Genomic DNA, 24,558 nt, shown 5'->3' on the forward strand with positions numbered 1-24,558 from the left:
GTCAGAAAGCCAATTCAGAAGCACTATTATACAGCTACTGGTGGCTCTAGAAAAAAGCATAAAGGACTCAAGAGACTTCATGACTGCAGAATTTAGATCTAATCAGGCAGAAATTAAAAATCAATTGAATGAGATGCAATCCAAACTAGAAGTCCTAACAACGAGGGTTAACGTGGTGGAAGAACGAGTGAGTGACATAGAAGACAAGTTCATGGCAAAGAGGGAAACTGAGGAAAAAAGATACAAACAATTAAAAGACCATGAGGATAGATTAAGGGAAATAAATGACAGCCTGAGGAAGAAAAACCTACGTTTAATTGGGGTTCCCAAGGGCGCTGAAAGGGACAGAGGGCCAGAATATGTATTTGAACAAATCATAGCTGAAAACTTTCCTAATCTGGGAAAGGAAACAGATATTCAGATCCAAGAGATAGAGAGATTCCCCCTTAAAAATCAATAAAAACCGTTCAACACCTAGACATTTAATAGTTAAGCTTGCAAATTCCAAAGATAAAGAGAAGATCCTTAAGCAAGAGACAAGAAATCCCTGACTTTTATGGGGAGGAGTATTAGGGTAACAGCAGACCTCTCCACAGAGACCTGGCAGGCCAGAAAGGGCTGGCAGGATATATTCAGGGTCCTAAATGAGAAGAACATGCAACCAAGAATACTTTATCCAGCAAGACTCTCATTCAAAATGGAAGGAGAGATAAAGAGCTTCCAAGACAGGCAAGAACTGAAAGGATATGTGACCTCCAAACCAACTCTGCAAGAAATTTTAAGGGGACTCTTAAAATTCCCCTTTAAGAAGAAGTCCAGTGGAACAATCCACAAAAACAAGGACTGAATAGATATCATCATGACACTAAACTCGTATCTGTCAATAGTAACTCTGAACATGAACGGGCTTAATGACCCCATCAAAAGGTGCAGGGTTTCAGACTGGATAAAAAAAGCAGGACCCATCTATTTGCTGTCTACAAGAGACTCATTTTAGACAGAAGGACACCTACAGCCTGAAAATAAAAGGTTGGAGAACCATTTACCATTCAAATGGTCCTCAAAAAAAAGCAGGGGTAGCCATCCTTATATCAGATAAACTAAAATTTACCCCGAAGACTGTAGTGAGAGATGAAGAGGGACACTATATCATACTTAAAGGATCTATCCAACAAGAGGACTTAACAATCCTCAATATATATACCCTGAATGTGGGAGCTGCCAAATATATCAATCAATTAATAACCAAAGTGAAGAAATACTTAGATAATAATACACTTACACTTGGTGACTTAAATCTAGCACTTTCTATACTCAATAGGTCTTCTAAACACAACATCTCCAAAGAAACAAGAGCCTTAAATGATACACTGGACCAGATGGATTTAACAGATATCTACAGAACTTTACATCCAAACTCAACTGAATACACATTCTTCTCAAGTGCACATGGAACTTTCTCCAGAACAGACCACATACTGGGTCACAAATCGGGTCTGAAGCGATACCAAAAGATTGGGATCGTCCCCTGCATATTCTCAGACCATAATGCCTGGAAATTAGAACTAAATCACAACAAGAAGTTTGGAAGGACTTCAAACACGTGGAGGTTAAGGACCATCCTGCTAAAAGATGAAAGGGTCAACCAGGAAATTAAGGAAGAATTAAAAAGATTCATGGAAACTAATGAGAATGAAGATACAACCATTCAAAATCTTTGGGATGCAGCAAAAGCAGTCCTGTGGGGGAAATACATCACAATACAAGCATCCATCCAAAAACTGGAAAGAACTCAAATACAAAAGCTCACCTTATACCTAAAGGAGCTAGAGAAAAAACAGCCAATAGATCCTACACCCAGCAGAAGAAGAGAGTTAATAAAGATTCAAGCAGAACTCAACGAAATTGAGACCAGAAGAACGGTGGAACAGATCAACAAAACCAGTAGTTGATTCTTTGAAAGAATTAATAAGGGGATCCCTGGGTGGCGCAGTGGTTTGGCGCTTGCCTTTGGCCCAGGGCGCGATCCTGGAGACCCGGGATCGAATCCCACATCGGGCTCCCGGTGCATGGAGCCTGCTTCTCCCTCTGCCTATGTCTCTGCCTCTCTCTCTCTCTCTCTCTCTCTCTCTCTCTCTGTGACTATCATAAATAAATAAAAATTTTAAAAAAAATCTTTGTTTGGAAAAAAAAAAAAGAATTAATAAGATAGATAAACCATTAGCCAGCCTTATTAAAAAGAAGAGAGAGAAGATTCAAATTAATAAAATCATGAATGAGAAAGGAGAGATCACTACCAACACCAAGGAAATACAGATGATTTTAAAAACATGTTATGAACAGCTATATGTCAATAAATTAGGAAATCTAGAAGAAATGGATGCATTCCTGGAAAGCCACAAACTACCAAAACTAGAACAGGAAGAAACAGAAAACCTGAACAGGCCAATAACCAGGGAGGAAATTGAACAGTCATCAAAAACCTCCCAAGACACAAAAGTCCAGGGCCAGATGGCTTCCCAGGGGAATTCTATCAAATGTTTAAAGAAACCATACCTATTCTACTAAAGCTGTTTGGAAAGATAGAAAGAGATGGAGTACTTCCAAATTCGTTCTATGAGGCCAGCATCACCTTAATTCCGAAACCAGACAAAGACCCCACCAGAAAGGAGAATTACAGACCAATATCTCTGATGAACATGGATGCAAAAATTCTCAACAAGATACTAGCCAACAGGATCCAACAACACATTAAGAAAATTATTCACCATGACCAAGTAGGATTTATTCCCGGGACACAAGGCTGATTCAACACTAGTAAAACAATCAATGTGATTCATCATATCAGCAAGAGAAAAACCAAGAAATATGTTCCTCTCATTAGATTCAGAGAAAGCATTTGACAAAATACAGCATCCTTTCCTGATCAAAACTCTTCAGAGTATAGGCATAGAGGGAACATTCCTCAACATCTTAAAAGCCATCTACAAAAAGCCCACAGCAAATATTATTCTCAATGGGGAAGCACTGGGAGCCTTTTCCCCTAAGATCAGGAACAAGACAGGGATGACCACTCTCACCACTGCTATTCAACATAGTACTGGAAGTCCTCGCCTCAGCAATCAGACAAGAAAAAGACATTAAAGGCATTCAAATTGGCAAAGAAGTAGTCAAACTCTCCCTCTTCGCCCATGACATGATACTCTACATAGAAAACCCAAAAGCCTCCACCCCAAGATTGCTAGAACTCATACAGCAATTTGGCAGCATGGCAGGATACAAAATCAATGCCCAGAAGTCAGTGGCATTTCTATACACTAACAATCAGACTGTAGAAAGAGAAATTAAGGAGTCAATCCCATTTACACTTGCACCCAAAAGCATAAGATACCTAGGAATAAACCTAACCAAAGAGGTAAAGGATCTACACCCTAAAAACTATAGAACACTTCTGAAAGAAATTGAGGAAGACACAAAGAGATGGAAAAATATTCCATGCTCATGGATTGGCAGAATTAATATTGTGAAAATGTCAATATTACCCAGGGCAATTTACATGTTTAATGCAATCCCTATCAAAATACCATGGACTTGGGATCCCTGGGTGGTGCAGCGGTTTAGCGCCTGCCTTTGGCCCAGGGCACGATCCTGGAGACCCGGGATCGAATCCCACGTTGGGCTCCCAGTGCATGGAGCTTGCTTCTCCCTCTGCCTGTGTCTCTGCCTCTTTCTCTCTCTCTCTGACTATCATAAATAAATAAAAATTTTTAAAAAAAGAAAGAAAAAGGAAACCATAGCTGGGGGCATCACAATGCCAGATTTCAGGTTGTACTACAAAGCTGTGGTCATCAAGACAGTGTGGTACTGGCACAAGAACAGACACATAGATCAATGGAACAGAATAGAGAATCCAGAAGTGTACCCTCAACTTTATGGTCAACTAATATTCGATAAAGGAGGAAAGACTATCCATTGGAAGAAAGACAGCCTCTTCAATAAATGGTGCTGGGAAAATTAGACATTCACATGCAGAAGAATAAAACTAGACCACTCTCTTTCACCAAACACAAAGATAAACTCAAAATGGATGAAAGATCTAAATGTGAGACAAGATTCCATCAAAATCCTAAAGGAGAACACAGGCAACGCCCTTTTTGAACTCGGCCACAGTAACTTCTTGCAAGAAACATCCACGAAGGCAAAAGAAACAAAAGCAAAAATGAACTATTGGGACTTCATCAAGATAAGAAGCTTTTGCACAGCAAAGGATACAGTCAACAAAACTAAAAGACAACCTACAGAATGGGAGAAGATATTTGCAAATGACGTATCAGATAAAGAGCTAGTTTCCAAGATCTATAAAGAATTTATTAAACTAAACACCAAAGAAACAATCTAATCATGAAATGGGCAAAGACATGAAGAGAAATCTCACAGAGGAAGACATCGACATGGCCAACACGCACATGAGAAAATGCTCTGCATCACTTGCCATCAGGGAAATACAAATCAAAACCACAATGAGATACCACCTCACACCAGTGAGAATGGGGAAAATTAACAAGGCAGGAAACCACAAATATTGGAGAGGATGCGGAGAAAAGGGAACCCTCTTACACTGTTGGTGGGAATGTGAACTGGTGCAGTCATTCTGGAAAACTGTGTGGAGGTTCCTCAAAGAGTTAAAAATAGACCTGCCCTACGACCCAGCAATTGCACTGCTGGGGATTTACCCCAAAGATGCAGATGCAATGAAATGCCGGGACACCTGCACCCCGATGTTTCTAGTAGCAATGTCCACAATAGCCAAACTGTGGAAGGAGCCTCTGAGTCCATCGAAAGATGAATGGATAAAGAAGATGTGGTTTATGTATACAATGGAATATTACTCAGCCATTAGAAATGACAAATACCCACCATTTGCTTCAACGTGAATGGAACTGGAGGGTATTATGCTGAGTGAAGTAAGTCAATCGGAGAAGGACAAACATTGTATGTTCTCATTCATTTGGGGAATATAAGTAATAGTGAAAGGGAATATAAGGGAAGGGAGAAGAAATGTGTGGGAAATATCAGAAAGGGAGACAGAACATAAAGACTCCTAACTCTGGGAAACGAACTAGGGGTGGTGGAAGGGGAGGAGGAAGGGGGGTTGGGGGGTGAATGTGTGACGGGCACTGAGGGGGGCACTTGACAGGATGAGCACTGGGTGTTTTTCTGTATGTTGGCAAATTGAACACCAATAAAAAATAAATTTATTATTAAAGGAAAAAAAACATGAAGGTAACAGGCTCCTGAAATAACCTGGGGATATAGGACCAGGTTGCTGCATAAATCACTGACACTCCCAGAGAGAGAACACTGTTGTTTTTGGGTATGGATAGAGACAAGGCTGGCTAGACAAGCAAAGGCAAAGCTGGCCATCCTCAGCACCGTGGCTTTTCTCAGTGGGTCTTCTTGTTTCTTTCCTGAGTAGTGTTTCCCACACAGGAAGGGCTTATACATATTAGCTTCCTTCCTAGGTTTTATTGGGGGTACAAAATAAGTCCTGTGTAAGAGATGATCTCTGTCCATTTGGGACCCTGCAATTGATAAGGGGAAATAAGACATGCCCAATAAGAAGTAGGAGGCTTTATCCATATAATGTGAAAGACTGCTATGGATAAATTACAACAAACCCAGAGAATTAAAGTTTTTCAATTTAAATGGGGAAAAAAAAGAAATAGGGAAAGGGATTATAAGGAAAAGGAGGGGAACTGAATGGGAAAAATTAGAGATGGAAACAAACCATGAGGAATCCTAACTCTGGGAAACAAACAAAGGGTTATAGAAGGGGAGGTGGGTGGGCGGATGGGCACTAAGGAGGGCACTTGATGGGATGAACATTGGGTATTTTACTATATGTTGGCAAGTGAATTTAAATAAAAACAAATGGAAAAAAATTTTTTTTAAAAAAAAGCAGTGACACCTCTTCCATAGATCCATCTAATTGGTCAAATTTTGGCTCCTAGGAATCCCTGGTGGGATTTTTCAATCCTTGGCCACTGTTCTCCTTAGAGTCATCAGATGAACCAGTCATCAGATGAACCTCCCTATAGGGTTGTACACTCTCCAGGATTTCAAATGTCTACTTGGCAACCACATGGACACCAAATGACATCCTGAAAAATCAGACAACTGGTTAAAATCAACAACCACCACGTAAGTGATGAAGACAGGGACTACGTGGCCTTCCAGCCTGACAACCCTTAATGGAAAACAGTGAACATGGGATTCTTCGGCCTGCTGAGAGCATGACCAAAACGAGGGAATTATTAAAATCAAACACAGAGACCAGACTTAAAAATTCCCTGAGCAGATAAAACCAGTTAGTCATACAAACAAAGCTTAATTTAACTTATTTTGAAGAACAAGCAAGGATAACTTGACCTAGGTCACTTCTTGCTTTTCTTCTGGATACTATAAGTAAAATGTAAACAGTTCTCCAAAATCAGTAGGAGGTAACCACTAACCAATTCCCTTTAAGAAAATTCCAGTATTATAACCAATCACCGTAAAGACTAAACACTCTCTGCCTTCACAGTATATAAGCTGCTTTACCACAGACTACTTCTGATCCTCATTCCATGTTCTGAGTGCTCCTAGTTTACAAACTATCCCTTTAGTATGTGCACAATAAACTTTTACTAATTACTACTTCAAAAAAATTAAAAAAGTAAAACACTTCTGAATACTGACTGACAGGATATTCAGAAAATACTACTGATTTTGTTGGGCATGATAACAGTGTTGTGATTTTTTTTTAATTCTTTTCTCATAGATAAATACACTGAAATGTTTATGAATTAAATATGGCACCTGGTATTTTTTTAAGATTTATTTATTTATGACAGACACAGGGAGTGGCAAAGACATATGCAGAGGGAGAAGCAGGCTCCCTGCCGGAAGCCCAATGCAGAACTCAATCCCAGGACTCTGGGATCACAATCTGAGCCAAAGGCAGACATTCAACCACTGAGCCACCCAGGTGCCCTGACATCTGGGATTTAAAAAAAAAAAAAAAAAAAAAAAAAAAAAAAATTCTACCATAAGGACGTGGGGGAAAGGAGAGGGAATGAATGAGATGGGGAGGAGGAGGGTAGAAGGTAGAGAGAGATGACAACATTGGCAAAGTGCTGGTGATTATTGGAAGTGAACGGTATCCCCTGATTCTGGTCTATTTTTATGTATGTTGAAATTTTCCACAATAAAAATGTTTAATGAAGGGATCAAACTAGAATGTCTGCTAATTTTCCTTCCAGTTCTAAATAGATTCTATTAGATTCTATATTCAACTTCATAAAATACACCCATTACATGCTTAAAACCAAATCTCTGCGCCAGAACATCAGGAATACTTCTTAAAAATTATTACATATAAGAATCATAATCATTACAGGGTGGTAAGTATGTTGTCTAGGAAGAAAGGCTGACTCTTTTGTAGAAAAAATGAAGAATGTAATAAATGCTTCTAAATACATACAAGAGATCACGACAGCTCTTTCCTGTGGCACTGGTGAAAGAGTTAGATGAAAGAGACTTAAATTATGCCAAGATAGCAAAATAGCTTTTTCTCCATCTCTTCTCTTTGTAACAAATTATACTGCCATACTTTCCTACCATTCTTTTAATAATTTATTAAATCCTTCAACACTGACTCAGTGCCTAAAATACTCGTTGCTCTGCTGGCCAGGCACTGTGGGATACAAAGATAAATTATTAAAAAAAAAAAAAAAAGAAAAGAAAAAAGTTGTACACCTTAAATGCCTGTAAGATCTTCAACCATATTTTTTTTCATCTACCAGTAGTAAACCTCCTATTGAAATCTGTCCTATCTCACACTTGAAATTTTATATGATTTCCTGAAAAACTATCTATGAAAACCTACAATTATGAGTGTTACAGAAACCTGGTCTCCAGAAATCTGAAGCTAAGATTCATCTATGGACTCCCTCCTCACAAATCCCCTGAAACGACTGCATTTTTCTGTACAGGCTGCCACGGTGTTTGTTGATCTCAAATGGTAATAATGGACAATGGAATAAAACTACATGCCATGCAGCAAAAACTCCAAAAACCTGGGAAAAGATGAAACACTGTACTGTATACCTGTTAAACCAGCTTCTTGAAGTTGAAAGATAAATTCTTAAACTTGTAAAACTTTGTTTCCAGTGTTTGAGTGCCCTCTACTGGCTGCCCTAATTATCACAACCAACTGTTCATAGGAATTCAGAGTGAGTGTGAGGAATAAAAGATGGAATCATCAGGAACACGTGGCACAATTTCAAGTTACTCTGTGAATTTCTCATTCTCCACAGGAACTTAGTTCACAGTATGCATAATTCAGAAATTCCCACAGATAACTCCTTACACACTATTGCATTTTTTAAGTAAGTATAATGTTTTCCAAGTTTAATTTCAAATAAAACATCAACAGTGCATGAATGAAGGACATAAGAACCTCAGGAATTAACACCCATTCCTCCCCCCTTGATGGAGGCAGCATTAAGAACACAGTGTTTCATAAGGAAGAGCAACAGGACCTGGGCAGTATTTCAAGAACAGGAGGTACACAGTCTCTGAACAGAGGGAAGCATTGGGTAGTAAACAAACTGGAGGGCACACAGAGACAAGTATGGTTCAAGAACTGTCCAACCACACACACTTGGTGGCAGCAGCAACAGCAATTGCCAGGGGGACAGACCATGGGCATGGAGTCAGGGGCTGAGCTAAGCATGTCACTCAGGGTGACTGACAGGTCCCCAGAGGGCTTCTGCCCAGATCCACAGGAATTCTCCAGCAGTGGACAACAGAATATACTGTCTGCAGTCACGCACACGGAGCCCCCAAACATAAGGACACCACGTGGGTTCAGACAACCTCTTAGTTCCAGCCCTGGCATCCAGCCCATCTTCCCAGATTCAGACACAGGGCACCTCTTACCTCCACACCTTCCATGGCTTCTACCTATATCCACCTCTCCTTCAGCATGTCCAGCATCAAGAGGGAACTGACCCTCCCCACAAGAGCCTTCACAGCCCTGACACTTCTGAATATAGAGATCAATCTTTCCCAGGAAATGTCCTACTGATGTCTAGGACAACAGTCTCTAATCAGGTGATTCATTCAGGCTTGCTGCCCTGTGCTGGGGTTCATCATTCACAATGCTATTTAGTATGCCATTGTGTGACTGTGACACACTTCATCCATTCTACTGTTGATACACAAACAGGTTATTTCAAATATAAGGCTGTTGCAGATAATGCTGGTGATACACATTCTTGTACATGTCACTTGGTACACTAGGTTGCAAGGTAGGGGACGCCGGCTTACAGAGTAGAGATGTGCTCAGTTTTCCAGTGTGGCTGTGCCCAGGTCCATTCCCAACAGCAGCATACAAGCCTGTCTTCTGCTCAGTACTTTCACTAACATTTGGGACTGTGAGACTTCATTTTTGCCAAACTGGTGACTGTTTTGCTATTTCATTTTGGTTTTGATTTGCATTTCCCTGAAACCTCAGGATGTTCCACATTGAATATTAGAATTTATATTGGCAAGACCTGGTTATTAAAGCCTGCCTTCAAATATAACAGCAATAAGGCAATCTGTCAACACTTTGAAATCTATCCAGAAAGAAAGCCTATATCCAGAATAAAATAATTTTTTACTGCCTCTACCACTACGAACTTGGTCCAAGTCACCATCACCCCTCATCTGAACTACCACATACCATAGGCTCTTAAAGTGGTCTCTCTACTTTGCCCCTGTCCTCGTAACACAGTAATCCTCTTCAAACATAAGCCACATCAAGGCTCTCCTCTGACCAAATTCCTCCAATGGCTTCCCATCTCATTCAGAATAGAGTCCCAATTCTGACTAGGGCTTATGACAAGCTTGGCATCGATGACCTAGCCCTGGCTACCTCACTAACATCATCTCCTGTATTCTCCTCTTGAGTCTCTCTCTCATTTAGTTCCAGCTACATCACCTCCATGCTGCTCCTCAAAACATGCTAACCACTCTTCTATCCCCCGTCCTTGGCACCTGCTGCTCACCCAAGTGAGGGAACCTTCCCTTCAGGTTTCTGCTTAGAGGTTCTTCTCCAAGGCTTTCCATGACCAACCCATCTAAAATAGTGCTAAAATAGTACCACCTCATCCTTCCCAAACCCTACTAGCCTACTTTATCTTTTTCATTGCATCTATCGCCACCTCACACTAGATATCTGCTCTCTCCTCACACTAGAACATAGACCCTATCAGAATGGGGATTTTTATCTCTCTGCTCAGCACTGTACCCCAGTGTACAAGCCAATACCTTGTATATACACAGCCACTGACACATATTTGTTAAGGAACAAAAGAGTATCAATACACAAAATAAAATAGTATCTATGAATTTCTTCTAGAACAAGAATTTGCCTGGAGTAATAATGGTCTTTCCACATGTAACACACTACCATGCCCAGAACAGATAATAAATGCTTCAATTAGTAAAAGAACAAATTTGCCTTTTCCTTTGCTATTCCCTTCTCTCCTACCCTACCAGATCTTCTAAAACAATGCAGAATTGACTTCCATATTACCATTAATTTTTTCATAGTATATGTATTCTTTTTTATGAATTCATTCTTTCCAGGTTGTACTTCATTAACAGCTACTATTCAGACTTAAATGCTAATGGATTCATTGTTTGCTTTAAGATTTTATTTATTTATTTGAGAGATAGTGTGAGTGAAAGCAAGCATGAGTAGTCGGGGCAGAGGCAGAGGGAAACGTAGAAACAGACTCCCCACTGAGGAGGGAGCCTGACACAGAGCTTGATTCCAGGACCCTCAGCTCATGACCTAAGCTAAAGGCAGATGCTTAACCAACTGAGCCACCCAGTGCCCCGGATACATTGTTTATATTTGCTTCTTTACGATACCTGAAAATTTGGTTAGAGGCAGCTACTCAAGTAGCTTGCTCAAGCGCAAATTTTTTAAAAAGTTGGCGAAATTAAGACTGATACTAAGAAATTTTAAGAAAGACTGATATTAAGACTGAGTCTCTGAATTTCCAAACAAGTCTTCTTCCTATCCTGACAAACAGGCAATAGGATGGCTGTACAGAGAAATTCAAGGTCACATGATCCCTTAAATGTTCCATTACTATTGTTTTCTGTATCTTCAGTTTGTAGTGTTACAAATAAATCATATGCAAGTCTAATTTGCCTTTAATTTGTTTATAATCTGAGTTTTGGTTTTCTTTTTCTCTTGTAATTACAAATTTCACCAGGATAGGTCTGAATGTGCATTTTTTTTCAATGTCTTGCCTGACATTTGATGAAACCTTTCATCTAAAGATTGAGTCTTTCTTTAGCTCAGGGTGAAATTTTCTTCTATTATTTCTTTCATGAATGTTTGCTTTGATCTCTCCTTCTTGAAATCCCATTATGTTTATCTTAGATAAGTGCTGTCCAACAGAAATACAATTCAAGCCACAAAGGTAATTTAAAATTTTCCAGGAGCCACATAGAAAAAAATAAAAAGTGAAATTAATAAAAATATCCAAATATGTCCAAAATATTATCATCTGCAAATGTAGTCTGTAAAAAATTTCCAGGTGAGATGCTTTCCTCCTCTTCCCCACCCCCCCCCCATACGGAGTCTTCAAAATCTGATATGTCTCTACTTGAAGCTCATCTCAATTCAGACTATCTGCTTTTCAAAGGTTTGATAGCCATTTTGGGCTAGTGCGTGCCATATTGGTCAGCAGAACAGATCTTCTAGAACTCTTTTCCAAGCTTTTTTATTTTTTAGTTAATTTTTAACCTTTCCTTTTCTTCTGAATCCTAAGAGAAAGCATCCAGCTGATCTTTAAATCCACTAACTTCCTAAAGTATTTACCCTACTCATGATGGTGCCTATTGAACATTTTTTTTTTAAGATTTTATTTATTCATGAGAAACAGAGAGAGAGAGAGAGAGAGAGAGAGAGAGAGAGGCAGAGGGAGAAGCAGGCTCCACACAGGGAGCCCGATGCGGGACTCGATCCTGGGACTCCAGGATCACGCCTGGGTCAAAGGAAGGCGCCAAACCGCTGAGCCACCCGGGGATCCCCCCTATTGAACATTTTAATTCAACAGTCATGCTTTACACCTCCAGGGCCTCACTTCATGGCCCACTGCTCCTGATTATCTAGGAATGCCCTCTAGAATGTCAGGACTTGGTCTTAGAATTTTAACTTCTTCTATCTCCAACAGCCACTCTTGTATTGTAAAACCTTGCTCTGAGTCATCGGAAAAAGTCCCCACTTTTGAGCTACTAAAGCCTCTCTGCTTAGTGGCACTGCCCTATGTGCTGGGTCTTTAAAAAAAAAAAAAAATCTATGTATCTCCAATAGCCAAGTTGGGTACCACCAGAGGTCACAGAGGCCACAATTCACTCTTCTGGGTCCAAAAAACAATAAAAAGGTTAAACTTAGTGACATTTCCTGTAGTGGCTCAGAAATCTCAGTTTGTAGGAAATGGGGATAGAGTTAAAAAACAAAGGAAATCCTTAAATTAACTGTCCATTTCATGTCCACTTAGAGAGACCAGGGCTAACTGAGATGCCATCCCAGGAACCGGTTGAGACACTGAGAGTTACAGAACATTTTCCACCACTACATAAAGTTCTATTGGGCAATACTTGGCTAGATGATTCCTCTTAAAGCCCCAAATACCACATCACAGGTTCTGGCTCTCCAAAACTCCCTTCTTCCCACTTTCTCCTTCCTTCAGTTGTTCTTGCTCTTGCCCCTAAAAGCCTTGGTTCTTTTCGCCGATTTCAAGTCCTGACACTCCTCTAGTCCAAGCAATAAAGGACACTCAAAAAGGCAGTACAATGATAGCATTCACTTGATGGAACTTAGATGTACTGATTAACTTAGAAATGCTTCCCAGTATCCGTACTTGAAAAAAAAAATGCCTGATATTTCTAAGTATCTTTCAAGCATGCATGGCCATTTAATACTGGGATCATTGTCAGAAATAACTGACAATTGGTGAGGATGAAAACACTAAATTCTAGGTGAAAAGGATTTTAATCTGAAGTATGAACTGAGCTTCAACTAGGAAATAAGTTAGGTATAATAAAATGTTGCTAGACTACAAGAAAACTCATAATAAAAGACCTACCCAAAAATTCTTGAAATAATACTGAACAGAGCCCACAAGCCTTTTAACTCTGCCATATCACCTTTAATAACAGAATACGTTGTAAATGTGCAGCTATGTTTACGCCTAAGGGTCTACTGAGGTTATTTTCTAATTGCCACAATTCCACAAAGAAAACTTAAGTGAAAGTCAATGTACGCTGCATGTTCTAAATTACAAAATCAGGAACAACCTTTTTTGTCATTTGTAACAGTTCAGTAATAAAAGAGAATTACCTCGGTAACAGGTGTATTTTCCTGGAGCTCAGTTGTATGCGAGGCCAGTAAACCAATCACCCGAGCAACCTTGGCCCGTCTGTAAATGAAGAAAAATAAGCTCTGAAGAGGAGAATTAGGGACCCAAGTAACCAACCCTGGTTAATTACGTTACACAATGTGAGCATTAACAAAAGATAAAAATGAGATGTGCCAGGGTGAGCATTTACTCTCCCACCTATATGGTCCTTCCATACGCGAAGAGACATGAACAGCAATGCCCTCTGCAGGACCCTCTGTTAATGACTAAGGTTGAACAAGTTGTGCTTTAGTATTAAATGCAAAATAAAATTTTGGCAAGGCCTAACCAAAGAGGAGAAGGAAAATGTATTTAACCCTTTTACTTCTAAGTACAGCACTATTTGGCTAAAAGTTATGTCCTACTTATTAATAGACCAGTAATTTTATACATAAGAGGTAAAAAATATCAGAACAGTTAAACATATATTTACATATCTACTTTTATAGAAATTTTTACAATGATAGATCTTACAAATATTGTTCTAAAAACTACTAGTTTTAGTGAGGAATTTGTTTCCTTATCCAACAGAAAATAAGGTTGAAAAATTATTAAATATCATTTTCAGATGGTTTGCAAGAGTTTGGTCCTAAGATTTTATTTAATTGGAAAAAATGCTTGAATATATGAGTTGATGAGAACCGTATTTTTTTCCCTTGAGAACTGTATTCTCATTGATGCTTACATATTCTCTGAGCTAATCAGTGTGTACATCAGCCAGAGACCTCTACTTTTCCAATTATTTACACAGGAGGGAAAAAAATCAGAGAAGTATCACAGGGAAGTGTTCATGCTGTCAGAACTCTAACATACAGACATAATTCTTAGGGATTTCAACACTTCTTGAATTAATCATTCAAGTCTCTCAACAAGTTAAAGTCCTAGGCATTTGTATGACTAGCATCTTGTCTCTAAATAAAGATTATACTGTTTATTCACTGTACAGTGTTATACAAGTGTACAATATACTGACTCAACACTTCCATACATCACCCAGTGCTTATACAAGTGCCCTCCTTAATCCCCATCACCTATTACACCCATCCTCTCACCCACCTTTCCTCTGGTAACCATCAGTTTGTTCTTTTAAGAGTCTGTTCCTTGGTTTGTCTCTCTCTTTTTTTTTTTCATTGCTCCTTTTTGGGTTTTTTGCTTATTTGTTTTGTTTCTTAAATTCCACATAAAAGTGAAATCATATGGCTTTTGCCTTTCTCCGGCTGACTTATTGTACTTAATATTATACTCTCCAGCTCCATCCCAATTGTTGCAACTGGCAGGATTCCATTCTTTTTTATGGCTGAATGATCCACTGTTTTGTATATACATCTTCTTTATCCAATCATCTATCAGTGAACACTTGGACTGCTTCCATAGTTTGGATATTGTAAATAATGCTACAAAATACATAAAGGTGTATGCATCCCTCTGAACTGTTTTTTGTATTAAATACTCAGTGCAATTACTGATTCATAGGGTGGCTCTATTTTTAATTTTTTGAGGAAGCTCCACACTGTTTTCCACAGTGGCTACACCAGTTTGTATTTCTACCAACAGTGCACCACCACATCCTCACCAATATTTGTTATTTCTCGTGATTTTTATTTTAGCCATTCTGACAGGTGTGAGGGGATAGCTCATTGTAGTTCTGATTTGCATTTCCCCGATGATGATTGACGCTAAGCATCTTTTTAAGCATCATTGGCCATCTGGAGGTCTTCTTTGGAGAAATGTCTGTTCATGTCTTCTGCCCATTTTTTAACTGGATTTGTTTTCTGGATGTTGAATTATATAAAAGTTCTGTATATATTTTGGATACTAACCCTTTTATTGATAGGACATTTGCAAATATCTTCTCCCATTCAGTAGGCTATCTTTTAGTTTTGTTGATTGCTTCCTTCACTGTGCAGAAGCTTTTTATTTTGATGTAGTCTCGAAAGTTTTTTGGCTTTGATTCCCTTTGCCTCAGGACACCTATCTAAAGAAAATGTTGCTATGGCCGATGTCAGAGACATTTCTGCCTGTGCTCTCTTTTAGGATTTTCATGGTTTCAGGTCTCACATTTAAGCACTTGATCCATTTTGAGGTTATTTATGTGTATGGTGTAAGAAGTGGTCCAGTTTTCCCAACAGCGTGTGTTGAAATGACAGGCTTAAAAAGATTATACTTTAAAAGTAACCATTTGAAAAAGATTTGGTAGGACATTGGATCAAAAGTTACAAGAAAAAGCATCTAGTCACTGCTCTGCCACTACCTCATTTTCTGACCACAGCCAAGTTGATTAGGTTTCAATTTTCACACGTGTGCAATTTTGAAGGATAGATGGATTAACTTCTAATTTTTTTTTACAATGATGAAACAAATGCTTATTATCAAAAACTGACTAATGACAGAATGTCTAAAATTAACAAGTCAGGAAGTAACAGATGTTGGTAAGGATGCAGATTAAGGGGAACCGTCTTACACTGCTGGTGGGTATGTAAACTGGTAACAGTAGGGAGGTTCCTCAAAAAGTTGAGAATAGAGCTACCCTACCACCCAGCAATTGCACTACTAGGTATTTATCCCAAGGATACAGACATAGTGATTCAAAGGGGCACCTGCACCCCAATGTTTATTGAAGAAATATCCACAAAGCCAAACTATGGAAAGAGCCCAGATGTCCATTGACAAGAGGAATGAATAAAAAAAGATGTGGTGTATATATATACAATGGAACATTACTTGGCCATCCAAAAAAAAAAAAAATCTTACCATTTGCAAGGACATGAAACTAGAGGGTATTATGCTAAGTAAAATAAGTCAATCAGAGAAAGACAAATACCATATGATTTCACTCGTATGTGGAATTTAAGAAAGAAAACAGATAAACACAGGGGAAGGGAAGGGAAAACAGAGGGAGGCAAACCATAAGACCATAAGAGACTATAGGAAACAAACTGAGAGTTGATGGGGGTAGAAGGAATGAGGTAACTGGGTGATGGGCATTAAGGAGGGCACTCATAATGAGCACTGGGTATTGTATGTAATTGATAAATCACTAAACTACCTCTAAAACTTAATTTAAAAATTAAATTTAAAATCAATTAATTAAAAATTGTTTAAAAAACGGACTAATGAATTAGAGAATGCAAAGCAAAAACTAACTTATCTTGGCTCAAGGACAAGCCCGAAGTACTTAAGAAACCTTATTTTTTTTCAATCTACACAAATAATGCCTACAAGATTTACTCAACTAAAAGAAACATGTACTATAACATGATCATTAATATTTCCCGAATCTCATCAGAAACAATTCCTTTCAGAACAAGAGAAAACACACTATCTTAACATCCTTATAGTTTTAAATTATAAACTATTTAAAGTAATAAAAACATTTCTCAGTTTATACCAAACACTTCATATAACTATATCTTATATGTGATGCTGTCAAAAATCAGGCTTATCAGTTTTCTTACTAAATTACTAAATTTCACCACTTTGGGTGCCCCTAATATCCCATTATACTGTACCTCAGAAGTATATTCATGTACTTGACGTATGACATATTCACGTATTTATGACAGCACAGAAAATTGCACTGGCCAATAACCTTTGTGCAATGACAGATATGTTCCAAATCTAAATTGTTCATGCTATATAGAATATATCCATCAGTCACATGTGACTATCAAGCACTTAAAATATAGCTGGTCCAAGTGAAGAACTAATTTTTTTGTGGAATTACTTCTAAATTTAAATTTTAATAACCACATGCAGCTAATGGCTACCACATGAGAGTAGATCTAAAATGTTGTAGTTCCTTCTTCATGTGTTTACCTGTTTATAATTTGTGTCCTCCAACTGGCCCAGAAGGTCATGAATATAAGACCTGGTAGTGCTCAACAACACAAACACCAAGACAGTACCTTGCATTTAGCAGGCCCTCAATAAATGTTTGTTGAATGAACAGAACATCGACATCAAAAAAAGATAACTAAATGATCAGTAGAATAGCAGTAGATAAACATATGACTGCATGAGGTAAACAAAAGTGGAACAGGGTTTTCCAACATAAACCTCAAACAAGAATTTAAGGCTAACACCGCTAAATGAGAAAAAGATTCCTCGTAAATTAAAAGCAGGATAACCTAATAAAGGGTATTGTTATACATCATATAACAAAGAATTATGAGTAAAACCAAGAGTAGTGGGAAACTTCAACCTACTTCTCTTCCAAGTACAGTAAGAAGGCCAAAATGAAACCCATAAATAAAATTAGTAAGGTCAAAATAACAGATGTATATACCAAACTTACTACCATCTACGAACAGTGACCACACTCACTCAGTGAGAGGCGACATTTATTACTCTGAAATTAAATATCCTGGGCCCAGTCTTGTCCCCACCGTAAGAGAGACAGGGGGACAGCTCCTTGGCTACTCATACTTTGTGTGCCTGGTTACTTTTTGTTAAATAGGACTACAATATGTACCTCCACAAGTTGTTCAAAGAATCAAAAGAGAATTCATGTGAAGCAATTACCATATCATCTGGCATTTAATATGTGTTGCAGGAGTTAGCTATTATTACATCATTTACTACATTAATAACATTTTTTTAGATGATTTTATACTGGACCACAAAAATAAATGCACAGAATCCCTAAATGCAGAAATTATATAGAACACGTTACATTAGGGATCCCTGGGTGGCGCAGCGGTTTAGCGCCTGCTTTGGCCCAGGGCACGATCCTGGAGACCCGGGATCGAGTCCCACATCGGGCTCCCGGTGCATGGAGCCTGCTTCTCCCTCTGCCTATGTCTCTGCCCCTCTCTCTCTCTCTCTCTCTCTCTCTCTCTCTGTGACTATCATAAATAAATAAATAAATAAATAAATAAATAAATAAATAAATAAATAAATAAATAAATAAATAAATAATTTTTAAAAAGAACACGTTACATTATAAAAGTGAAATAACAAAAATGAAGAAAACAAACATATATAAATTCAGAAGTACTTTTTCAATTTTCATTGGATGCATGAAATATACAAATGTCCATCAGTCACAACCGCAATCAACACAAATAATACCAGTTGCAACCTAGGAGCATTCTGCTGCTTTATGGAGAAGACTGGACACTGACATCTACCTTTCTGTTCCCTTAAGAGTCTGCTCAAAGAAAACATAATTTATAATTAAATGATAACTAGAAACAGAAAGAAGCGCTGAAAGTAGACCAAAATGTTTAAGAAAATCCCAGATGATCAGCATAGATGAAATCATATTGACAGAAAATGAACAGAAGAGATCCCTAAGAACCAAAGATAAAGGCAGATTTTCCCAAGGAAGCCCCATAGACTCAGTAAACTAAAACAAAAGGTGAGGATGAGCCACTGGATGACCACCAGATTACAGAACTGTACAATGAACAAGTGAGCCAACCAGGTCTTGCTGCCTTCCTATCTCCCTCCCTGGTATGCAAAATAAACCCTGCAGTCCTGGCCTCCAGCATAAAAATGGAAAATTATTCCTACAGTAAGCAATCTTTCCTAAGGCAGGATTCAGATGTGGATGTGGGGATCAGAGACTGTGGTCTTCCACACCAGATACTAGAGTAGAAAAGGGGGGTTAATGGAGGAAACCCATCTCCATCCCAAAGAAAAACCCATCCTGGCAACACTTGAGTAGGCTTCCAGCCTGCCTACCGGCTCTTTAGCCAGCTGAGCTCCCAACATATAAGTCAACTAGCCAACAGACATCACCATTCACATGCCAGCCCTTTCCCTTAAAGAAGTTGGAGAAACAGACTTAGAGAAGCAGGAAATCTGTACTGCCAACTGATCAATTCAACCATTTATTCATAATGTAAATTAAGTACCTAAGACCACCAAGAATTTGAGGAACCAACAGCCCTAAAAAGCAAGACCATGATGAAAAAGAGGTGACTCACAGGCTAAGGAGATAAGAATAGAACTCTTATAATCCTAATGTTTAATCCTAAATCTTAGTCATAACATTTATAACCCTAAATTCTGTTCCAAAATAGGATTTTTATAATCCTACATTTTATCCTCAAATTCAAAAGTACATTATAGACCAAATTCAGGCAGCTAAAGAATCAGAACATAAAAAGTTGATTAATATGATTGTTGAAATAAAACAGAGATACTCAAGAATAAAATAAGCAGGGATAAATATCAAACTTGAAAGCTCAAAGATAAAATTAAGGGAGATCACTGAAAGTCTGGAAGCTCTTCAAAAGACTGAACAAAGAATTACTACATGACCCAACAATTCCACTCCTAGGTTTTTTTTTTAAATTTTTTTTTTAATTTATGATAGTCACAGAGAGAGAGAGAGAGAGAGAGAGAGAGGTAGAGACATAGGCAGAGGGAGAAGCAGGCTCCATGCACCGGGAGCCCGATGTGGGACTCGATCCCGGGTCTCCAGGATCGCGCCCTAGGCCAAAGGCTGGCACCAAACCACTGCGCCACCCAGGGATCCCCACTACTAGGTTTATATCCAAATGAAATGAAAATATATCTTCACATAAAACCTTATGCACAAATGTTCACAGCAGCATCATTCATAATAGCCAAATTTGGAAACAACTCAAGTGTTCAACAAGAATGGATAAACAAAACGTGGTACTATCTGTACAATGGAATACTATCCAGTCATAAAAAGAATGAAGTACTGATACATGCTACAACATAAACCCTGAAAACATTATGCTAAGTGGAAGAGACCAGATGCACATGCATGCACACCCAAACACACACAAATCACATTTTGTATATTTCACTTATATGAGATATTCAAAATAGGTAAATCTATAGACAAAGTAGATTAGTGGTTTGCAGAGACAGAGGTGACGGGACAATATATAGGAGGTTTCACTGGGTGGTAAAAAATGTTCTGAAATTATATAGTAGTGATGGTCACATAACTTTGTGAATATGCTAAAACCATTAAATTTTTCAAAAGAATTTCCATCACATCTACAGACTTAAAGAAATCACAGAATCTTATCAATAGATGAAGAAAAAGCATTTTACAAAATTCAGACCCATGTACAAAAAAAAACTCTCAGTAAACCAGAAATATTCTTCAACTTGATAAAGACTATCTAGAAAACACCTACAGCCAACATCCTACTTAATAATTAGAAACTCGGGAGCACCTGAGTGGCTCAGTTGATTAAAGTGTCTGCCTTTGATAAAGAAGATGTGGTATATGTATACAATGGAATGTTACTCAGCCATTAGATACGACAAATACCCACCATTTTATTTGCTTCTATGTGGAGGGACCTGGAGGTCCTGGAACAAATTTCACATGCTCAGTGAAATAAGTCAATCAGAGAAGGACAAACATTATATGGTCTCATTCATTTGGGGAATATAAAAAAATAGTGAAAAGGAATAAAGGGGAAAGGAGAGAAAATGAGTGGGAAATATCAGAGAGGGTGACAGAACATGAGAGACTCCTAACTCTGGGAAACGAAGAAGGGGTGGTAGAAAGGGAGGTGGGCAGGGGGTTGGGGTGATGGTGATGGGCACTGAGGGGAGCACTTGATGGGATGAGCACTGGGTGTTATGCTATATGTTGGCAAATTGAACTCCAATAAAAAGAAATTTTTTTTAAAAAAGTGTCTTCCTTTGGCTCTGGTCATGATCCCAGGGTCCTGGGATTAAGGCCCATGTCAGGCTTCCTGCTCAGTGGGGAGTCTGCCTCTCCCTCTCCCCCTCCCTCTGCCCATGCTCTCTTTCTCAAAATCTTTTTTAATTTTTTAATTGAGAAACTCAATTTCCCACTAAGATCAGGTACAAGGCTATTGCCTCTCACCACCACTCTTCAGTATCATACTAAACCTCTAGTTAAAAAAATAAAATAAAATAAATAAACCTCTAGTTATTGCAGTAAGAAAACAAAAGGTAGATTTAAAAAAAAAAGAAAGAAAGAAAGAAAGAAAAGAAAGAAAGAAAGAAAGAAAGAAAGAAAGAAAGAAAGAAAGAAAGAAAGCTGTCTTTGTTCACATAGCACATGACTATAGAAAATCCTAAAGAATTGACTCCCTAACCCCCCCCCAAAAAAAAAAAAATCCTCCAGGAATCAGTGATTATGGCAAGGTGCAGCATACAAACATATAAAAGTCAACCACTTCCCTTTATACCAGCAATTAACAAATGGAATTTAAATACAACACTATTAACATTAACACCCAAAAATGAAATACATAGGAATATATCTAACAAAATATGTAAAGGACCTATATGAGATACTATAAAACTATGATTAATGAAATAAAAAACTAAGGAAATAGAGAGGTATTACATGTTTATGGATAAGGTGACTCAATATCATCCAGATGTCAGTTCTTCCCAACATGATCTTGAGATTAAATGGAATTCCAAATAAAAATCCCAGCAACTGGGATCCCTGGGTGGCGCAGCGGTTTGGCGCCTGCCTTTGGCCCAGGGCGCGATCCTGGAGACCCGGGATCGAATCCCATATCAGGCTCCCGGTGCATGGAGCCTGCTTCTCCCTCCGCCTGTATCTCTGCCTCTCTCTCTCTCTGTGACTATCATAAATAAATAAAAATTTAAAAAAAAATCCCAGCAACTTATTTCATGGATATTGACACCCTGATTCTAAGGTTTATATGGAGAGGCGAAAGATCCAAAATAGCCAACACAATACTGAAGGAGAAGAACAGAGTTGGAGGACTGATGCTACCTGACTTCAAGACTCACTCTAAAGTTATAGTAATCAAGACAGTGTGCTATTAACAAAATAATAGAAAGGTGAATGAAACCAAACAGAGACAGATTTGCATAAATATACTCAAAGGATCTTTGACAAAAAAAGCAAAGGCAATACAAAGATGGTCTTTTCAACAAATGGCGCTAGCATCAATACACAACCACATAAAAAAAATCTAGAAACAGTTCTTACTCATTTGACAAAAATTCCAAACAGATCAAAGACTGAAGAGTAAGAGGTCAAGGTTTAAAACTGGTAGAAGGTAACATAGGAAAAAAAAAAAAAAAACCCCACATAACCTTGGGTGTGGCATTGACTTTTTAGATACAACCACCAAAGGCACATCCATGAAAGAAATAATAAAAAAAATAAAAAATAAAAATTAAAAAATTAAAAATTAAAAATTAATAAGCTATTCTTTATTTGAAATAAAAGTTATTCTGTGAAAGATAATGTCAAGAGAATGAGAAGACAAGCCACAGACTGGAAGAAAATATTTGCAAAAGGCATACCAGATATAACTTTTTCAAAATGCACAAAGACCTCTTAAAACTCAACAGTAAGAAAATAATCCAATGAAAAAAGGAGCCAAAGATCTTAACAGATACCTCAGCAAAAAAAAGATAAACAGATGGCAGATAAACATATAAGAAAACACTCCACATCATATGTCATCAGGGAAATGCAAATTAAAACAATATACTACCATACTCAAATAAGAATGGCCAAAATCCAAAACACTGACAACACCAAATGTTAGGAAGGCTATGAAGCAACAGGAACTCTCATTCATCATTGATGGGAATACAAAATAGCACAGCCACTTTGGAAGACAATTTGGAAGTTTCTTATAAAACTAAACATACTCTTTCCACAGCAATCACGCTCCTTGGTACTTACCCAAAGGAGGTGAAAACATATGTCCACATGGTATTTTGCAGGAGTTTTATTCATAAACGTTAAACTTGGAAGCAACCAGGGTGTCCTTCAGTATGTGAAAACTGTGATACGTGCAGACAATCAGATATGTGGCACTAAAAAGAAACGAGCTGTCAAGCTATGAAAAGAGAGGGAGGAACCTTAAACACATATTACTAAGTAAAAGAAGCCAATCTGAGGAGGCTACATATCACAGGATTCCAATATTGTAGGGTTCCAAGTAAGGCATTCTGGAAAAGGTGAAACTATGGAGAAAGTAAAAAGTTCAATGATTGTCAGAGGGATGACCAGACAGAGCACAGATCTTTAGAGGACTGAAAATACTCTGTATGATACCATAAAGGCGATATATGTCATTATAGATTTGTCTAAATCCATGGAATGTATAAAACCAGGAGTGAATTGTAGTGTGCACTATGAACTTTGGGTGATTATAATGTGCCAGTGCAGGTTTATCAGTTGTAATAAATGTACTGTTCTGGCAGGGGATGGCGATAATGGGGGAGGCTAGCCTGTGTGGGGGCGGGAAGTAGAGGAGAAATCTCTGTACCTTCCTCTGAATTTTGCTGTGAACTTAAAACGGCTTCAAAAAATAACTATTCATACAAACCAAAAAAAAGGTGAATTTTATGATAGGTGAGTTATATCTCAATAAAAGAGAGAAAGCAAAAGAAAATGAAGTCAAGAGACAGGAAAGGCACCTCGATGGTGCATTCGGTTAAGCATCTGACTCTTGGTTTCTGCTCAGGTCATGATCTCAGGGTCACGAGATTGAGCCCCCGTCATGCTCCATGCTCAGCACATAGTCTACTTGAGATTCTCTCTGCCTCTCTCTCTGCCCCTACTGCTCACTTGCTCTCTAACTAATAAATGTTTAGAGAAGAGAGAAATAGGAAACCCCATGCCCATTCTATAGAACTTTCAGAAAAAGAAAAAGGATGAAACACTGAGAAAGAGATCCTCAGGAAATATGGAAGCTAAAGAAAGCCTGTAGCACTTCACAGACTTAATTTTCCAAAGCAAATTAGTAAAAAAAAAAAAAAAAAAAAAAAATACCTAGGCACATTACAGTAAAATTTCACAGGCTGAGGATAAAAAGAAAAATCCAGACACTGAAAAGCAAAACTCAAACCAGTCACATATAAAGAAGAAAAAAAGGGCAGCCTGGGTGGCTCAGCAGTTTAGCCCCTGCCTTCGGCCCAGGGCATGATCCTGGAGTCCCGGGATCAAGTCCCCTGTCGGGCTTCCTGCAGGGAGCCTGCTTATCCCTCTGCCTGTGTCTCTGCCTCTCTCTCTCTCTGTGTGTCACATGAATAAATAAATAAAATATTTAAAATGAAGAAGAAAAAGACAGTTGGCTCCAAG

General features: G+C 38.3%; 1 protein-coding gene across 2 annotated transcripts in view; it reads right to left on the minus strand.

Moving 5' to 3' along the window:
* The window catches only part of ULK4 (unc-51 like kinase 4), a 589,543-nt gene that overhangs the window by 522,508 nt on the left and 42,477 nt on the right, over positions 1-24,558 (minus strand). For both annotated transcript variants that reach the window (XM_026000954.2, XM_072726539.1), the window contains exon 17: positions 13,451-13,529. In XM_026000954.2, coding sequence (XP_025856739.1) covers positions 13,451-13,529 — 79 coding nt within the window. The remainder of the gene's footprint in view (positions 1-13,450; positions 13,530-24,558) is intronic.

This window comes from Vulpes vulpes, chromosome 11, assembly GCF_048418805.1.
Source record: "Vulpes vulpes isolate BD-2025 chromosome 11, VulVul3, whole genome shotgun sequence".
Lineage (NCBI taxonomy): Eukaryota > Metazoa > Chordata > Mammalia > Carnivora > Canidae > Vulpes > Vulpes vulpes.